The 6,429-nt window shown below is 34.1% G+C and overlaps 1 protein-coding gene across 3 annotated transcripts; it reads right to left on the bottom strand.

Annotated features, from left to right (window-relative positions):
- Nucleotides 1-677: 677 nt before the first annotated feature.
- On the bottom strand, nucleotides 678-4,743 carry LOC106793024 (mediator of RNA polymerase II transcription subunit 26). Of its 3 annotated transcripts, XM_014759597.1 has the most exons (5): nucleotides 4,182-4,237; nucleotides 3,012-3,016; nucleotides 2,741-2,815; nucleotides 2,365-2,640; nucleotides 678-2,229 (listed from the first exon to the last, which is right to left on the bottom strand). In XM_014759597.1, exons 3-5 carry the CDS (start codon nucleotides 2,804-2,806, stop codon nucleotides 1,033-1,035), a joined length of 1,539 nt encoding a protein of 512 aa, XP_014615083.1. In that variant the 5' UTR covers nucleotides 2,807-2,815; nucleotides 3,012-3,016; nucleotides 4,182-4,237; the 3' UTR covers nucleotides 678-1,032. The 3 variants fall into 3 exon arrangements, with proteins under 3 accessions (XP_014615083.1, XP_014615081.1, XP_014615082.1); XM_014759595.1 differs by lacking the exons at nucleotides 3,012-3,016; nucleotides 4,182-4,237 and adding an exon at nucleotides 4,321-4,743; XM_014759596.1 differs by lacking the exon at nucleotides 3,012-3,016 and having other exon boundaries at nucleotides 4,182-4,278.
- Nucleotides 4,744-6,429: the final 1,686 nt, after the last annotated feature.

The raw sequence follows: 6,429 nt of genomic DNA on the forward strand, positions 1-6,429 counted from the left end.
TTCTTCTTATAGATAAGCCAAGGTATACTATTCAACTAGTATGCCTCACTTTTATTATTGAAATAAAATTATTATTATAATTTATAAAAGCGATCAACTTTGTATTGTCTGACACAAACTTAAATTCAAATTTTTTTTAAAAAGAATTAATATAATATCTACTGGAAACAAAAAGAAGTATTGAAATTACCCCCCTCCCCTTGGCTCATTTGAAACATAAATATTCAAATTCCTTAGAATCAATATGTATATTCCATAACTAGTAACTTATATCACGTTAATTAAGGCAATATATTACGAAAGACATTTACAAGCATATTTGAAATTAAATGTTTCCATTTACAGCAATTTGACAATGCCCCCGTTTTGTTTGTGGCTCTCATTTTATATTTTTTTATCAATTTTTTCTCGTAGCTGTACCGTAGCAGTAATATAATGATAATGCTAATGATAACAATAGTAATAGTAGTAGTAATTGTAGTTACAGTAATAGTAGTAATAGTAATAGTTGTAATAGTAATAGTAATATTAATAGTGATGGTAATAATAATAATAAAGACAAAAAGTAATAATATAATAATAATAATAATAATAATAATAATAATAATAATAATATTAATAATAATAATAATAATCAAAATAATGATCATGATATTGACAATGACAACAGTAATGATAATTACAACAATGATGATGATACTAGTCGTGAAATGAATTTAATAACAATAATGGTGATAGTGTGAAATTTTTGGAAATACTAAATATGATAATGACAATAACGAGGGCAATAGTCAGTAGTTACATTGTTTTAGTGAAATTGTTAGATAAAATTTTGATAAGAGTATGATGATAAGAATAACAATGACAATGAAGATGGCAGTAACAGCAGCATTAATAGAAATAAACGGCAATTGTAGATTACAATAAAAATTGTTTTAATAAATTGATAGTAGATCGATTAATCAATTGAAATTTTTAGCAGGGTTCTTCTCACAAATTGCAGATTAATAATAGAATAGAATAATAAAATTACTAATCAATAATAACATAAGGCAATATGTGGAGGATTTGGCCATCATAACTGGGCCTAGCCACCATCTGGTGCCATTCTTGAAATTCCTCACCAGATTGGTTTTGCTCACTGTTTAATATATTTGAATCTGACACTTCTCTATCTGTATCTGACATTTTATTGTTATTAGTGAGAGATGATAATTTTGGTTGGAAGTTTCCATTCAGTCCTTCTATTTGCTGATTATGTAATTTGTCAAGGTCCTCTTCAGATATTTCTTGAGGTGGATACACTGTACTATTTTGATCTTCATCGGGTTCATTTTCACAATCACTCCAGTTTATCGAACTTAGATCTAATGGTGGTAACTTAGCCAATATCTCCTCGACCGATAAATCTTTTTGTGATCGTGGTTGTTGGTTTTGCGTACTTGAATTTTCATCGTACACTGCACTTGTTTCTTGACACTTGGATGATAATTCACGACAGTTTTCTGTAGATTGTAACCGACTTTGTAAAGGAGTTTCAGAAACTGTACTTTTATGAGATGTATTGTTAGGAGTACTACGCAGGAACTTGGATACTTGTTCATTATTACTCCTCAAAACATCTTCCATACTTGGTGGTTCTACACTTTGACTAGGTAGAGCATTTGAATTAATGCTAGAATTTGAGCCGCGCGCTTGTAAATCAGCCAGCAATTCTTGCGTCGTTTTTAACTTAGGATTTCTCGAAATACTGGCTAATTTTTCCTTAACACGGTCCTCTACGTATGGCTGCTTCTTTACAGACTTACTGCCTTTTTTCCTTCCACGTTTTTTCGGGCCTGAATCGTCAGGATCAGTGGGAGATTCCACAAAATGATGGGAAATTCGTTCTTTCAATGTGGGGCTAGGCACTTGCGAATTTAAATTACCACTTATGTTTTCGCCGTTCAAACGCTGTCTTTTGACTAATGGTTCACATTCTGCAATCGAGTTTGATTCGCGATCTTGATAATTACGTTGATCCTTACAACCATCTTTTCGAAGTCGTTTATTGGAACTGTGAGTCCGTGGCACTGCTTCCATCAAATGGTTCTGACTCGAAGAGCCATGAGTGTGAGGTACATCCGAAGTTATCCGGTGGTTGCTAGTAAGTGTAATTGACTGCTTGTTTGAAGATGTATTAGGAGACCGTGAATGATCACTATGCACGGATAGAACTGGGCTGATGACCTAGAAAAATTCATTTATGTCATGGCAAAAATAATAGACGAAATCGAAAGCAAGTCAAATAATCTTATAAATAAATTCAATTCCTTTTTATAAGGGATATATAAAACACACAGGTAATAAAAGTTAAAAACTTACTTTTAAAGGAGTGACATCCCTTAAGAGAGGACTTTGCGGCTTTAAGGATCTTACAGCAGGACTTTGCGGTTTGAAACATCTTAAGGCTGGACTATGAGGCTTAGCTCCATTTAGGGCAGGTGGTGCTGTATCGGCAGGTGTTGGTTGTGGCGTAGAATGAGGCGACGGTAAAACCATATCCCTCCATCGACGTACCAAATCTTTAGCACGCTTGGCCAAGACATCATTGCTGGTCTTTCTTCGCAGCTCATTAATGTATTTACCAAGCCTTGTAATCTGTAACATTTAAAATTAATTAATATTTTGCAAACAAATTCTGTTTATCTTTTTCTACGCATTAGATTACATTACACATAAATTAAAAATATATTTATACCTCCAGTACTTCTTTGGTGATCGGCGTCTTTTCCAGGGCCGTAATGACTTCAACAACAGCTCCCATGTCAACAACCTACAAAATATATTAACAGTTTACAAAAATTACAATATAAAGAATCTTGTAAGCATAAATATATAATTGTAAGTAATAGTTTTATTTTTTATCGAAATGTAAAGTGAAAAGTTATTATAAATACTAAAATACATTCATATGTAATATTAAAAATTGTTAATTTAGGTTGTTACAACTATTGACAAATTTACATCACCTTTTCTGCAACAATTAATGATTGCAAATTGAATGGATATATGTAACACTTAACATTATTATATTAATAATATAATATTTTCCTAAATATCAATAAAAATTTATAATAAATAAATAGTTTGAAGGAAGCTTATGATACTAGGATCCACGACTAGATGTAATAAAAGTGTGAGATCTAACAAACAGAGAACATCTGTCGTTATCTGTCGAGATAAATCAACAAATATATCAAATGGAAGGGTTCGACACGTGTAGGTAGATCGATTATTAGATCGATCAGGTAACGCTTGTAAGAACATAAACGAAACGTAATCAGATCGAATCATTACGAGTTAAGGTATCAATATGTCAACGTTAAACGACAAAAGAAACCAATTGCATGAAACAAATAATTGTTTTTTTTTGTAAATACATAACATATGAACGTAATTTTAATTTCGAAACGAGCCTAACTATCGTTGTTTAGTTTTCGTCTAACAGAATAGACACAATGCAAGAAAAAAAAAAGAAAAAAAAGCAACTGAAAGAGAGAGAGAGAGAGAGAGAGAAAGAGAGAGAAAAAGAGAGAGAGAAATAGACAGATAGATAGATAGAGAAAGAAAGAGAGAGAGAGAGAGAGAGAAATAGATAGAGTTATATATGTATATATATTTTATATATGCATATATGTATGTATATATATATATAGATTATAGATATATATGTATATTAGAATCATGTGCAATTGTGCAGGAACATCGTACGTCGGACGTAGGATATTCGTTAACCGTGTCGACGATGTAATAGCGATTAAAGGCAAATATGTATTAGGATGAGGATAAAGTAGGGAAGTTAGTTCAGACAGAAATGGGGAACTACAGATGAAACGAACATCGTACGTATCTCTTGGAGATGTGTTTTTATAGTACAGAGTACTACGGGATACTACATAGGTAGAATTAAAAATTGTATGCGTAGATGATTTAGCATGAAAGAGGGAGAGAGAAAGAGAGAGAGAGAGAGAGAGAGAGAAAGAGACAGAGAGAGGTTAAGCCTCCAGGTTGTCGAGAACGCGTTCACGGATGGATATGCAAGGGAACACACACAATCTTGGGAAAGTAAGGGGGCAAGGGTATATGTTTCGTGGAGCGATATCCACACATAGGCAATACAAGCAAGATAGACCACTAACACGCGTAACCGCTCATACACTACACTCTCGACGGCTCTCGCGCACGCCACTGGTACAGGCACACGGCGCACGGGGGATCGAGAGTGGCCCGATAGCCGTTTGCGCGAGCGGACGGACGGCGCTTCGCGGATTCACTTACATTGTATTCCTTGTCAAGAGATTTTAACAATCTTTCGGTGAGTTCCGTGCAATATCTCTGCATCGGTGGGGCACACTTTGGGCCCTCGCGGGTTAGTTTAGGTTAGCGGAAAATCTGCTCCACGCGTACGAGTGTCGCGAATACGAGAGCACAAGGGGTCTTGCAATGGCGACTACTGAACTGTGTTCTGTTCGCATGCCCTCCCTGCCTCCCAAGTGTGCCCTAGTCGAGGCCCCAGCATCGTCCCTAGCCCCACGCCGCCTCATATCGCCGGAGGAGCGCTACTAGTTCCTTCACGCGGTTGGACAAGCTCTCCTTACGGACCGCCCCTCGCCTCTCTCTCCCATCCCTACCTACGGTGCCCCCAAACGACTAGGCCGATCGTGGCGCCCTCTTTCCTCTTTCTCTTTCTCTTTCATCTACTCTGTCTATCTTTCTTTATCGTTCTCTCTCTCTCTCTCTCTCTCTCTCTTTCTCTCCTCTCCCCCCCTTCTTTCTTCCACTTTCATGCATGCACACAACGACGTTCATCGTTGCCGTTATTCCTCGTCGCAACTTTCTCATCTACATTGTAGACACCTCCAACAAGTCATCTCAGTTTTCTACCCGCTTTTCGCCGTTAATCCGTACGGGTTCCGTTTATCTCATATTCATATTTCATACTTCACGTACTTCAAACATATTTTCGAGAGAGGTGTCTGATCATTAGGCAACTTTCAATCGTCTTCCTCCATTATTCTCGATGCTACCTGATTTTATGTGATGTAATAATTCCATCGATCTTTGAAGTTATAATCCTGTCTTTCGACCATAGTTCCGTCACGGTATATTAGCTTTTTGTGTTATTTCGAAAATCTGTGCAACAATGACGCTTGTCGAATTCCGTGAACAAAACAAAAAATGTGTTTTTTCTTAAGACACGTCATTCATTCTTTCGCATTTCCTCAAATATTTCTGTCCTTTCGAAAGCTGTTCGTGTACAGTCAACGGTACTTCGTGGATTCTACGGTCCTCGAATATCTAGACTTTACATTTTTCTCTTTATATTTCATTTTCTCGTACGTTGTTGAATAATAAAACAGTGACAATTCAATAAAGGAAAAAAAGGAATATTTCCTATATAGACATATACATATATCTCTCAAAAATATATCACATCATATTGTTCGTTGTCACAAAAGATATATATGATCGATTTTTTAATTTTATATTAAGATTTTACTAATTACTCTTCGTGCAATTGGGCGTGTAACGCACGATTAAATATGCAATTTCATTTGTGCTCTAATACAACAGACAAGAAGAAACATGTCTATCATAAATCGATAGAAAAATTCTATGTGAATATTCTTATAAAATAATATACATAATATCTTTATTATTATTATTATTATTATTTAAAATTTTGTATATTTATTTATTTATTTCAAATAAAGTCTAGCATATGATTCGTTAGATTTAACTCCAAATATGTCTGCTTATTTGACGTTAACGATTAGCTCATTATTAATTTGTTTAATCAAAACGTCATTTATATTCTGATTATAATTTTTCGTCTCGAAAGAAGCTTTTGGTTTTTTTTGCTTCTTTCGAACGGATTAATATCAGACTACGCTACTCTTATACGCAGCTTTTGATGTTTCCAATATACATATATATAACATAGTAAATGATACGCAACATTTTTATTGCATTGTTGTGAGGATGTGATTGGTTAAACGTTCAACGCTGTGATTGGCTGAAGATTGAAATGCATTTGATATGTGAAATTAACAGGTTATAAAATCAGATTGGGTATATCGTATCAACCAATCGTTGAGCAAGATTGATGTACTTATAAAAATAAAATGTATTAGAAATTTGTGAGAAATCACAAGTGAATATTATTGATTAATAATAAAATTGGATTAAACTATAGCTGTATTGTTTTATTAATTTTGTATAAGCATTCTCGCTCTTGTGTGTAATTAGTCCATAATCCTATTGGCTTAATTTGGACAAACCTACTTTTCTTATTAAACAGAATGACTATTGTTTGTTATTATATATTTAAAAATTACTAATTAATAACAAATGAAAAATACAAATATTTTAAAAATATTTATTAAT

The sequence above is a fragment of the Polistes canadensis genome, unplaced genomic scaffold (genome assembly GCF_001313835.1).
Source record: "Polistes canadensis isolate GaletaPanama2010 unplaced genomic scaffold, ASM131383v1 scaffold_10, whole genome shotgun sequence".
Taxonomy (NCBI): domain Eukaryota; kingdom Metazoa; phylum Arthropoda; class Insecta; order Hymenoptera; family Vespidae; genus Polistes; species Polistes canadensis.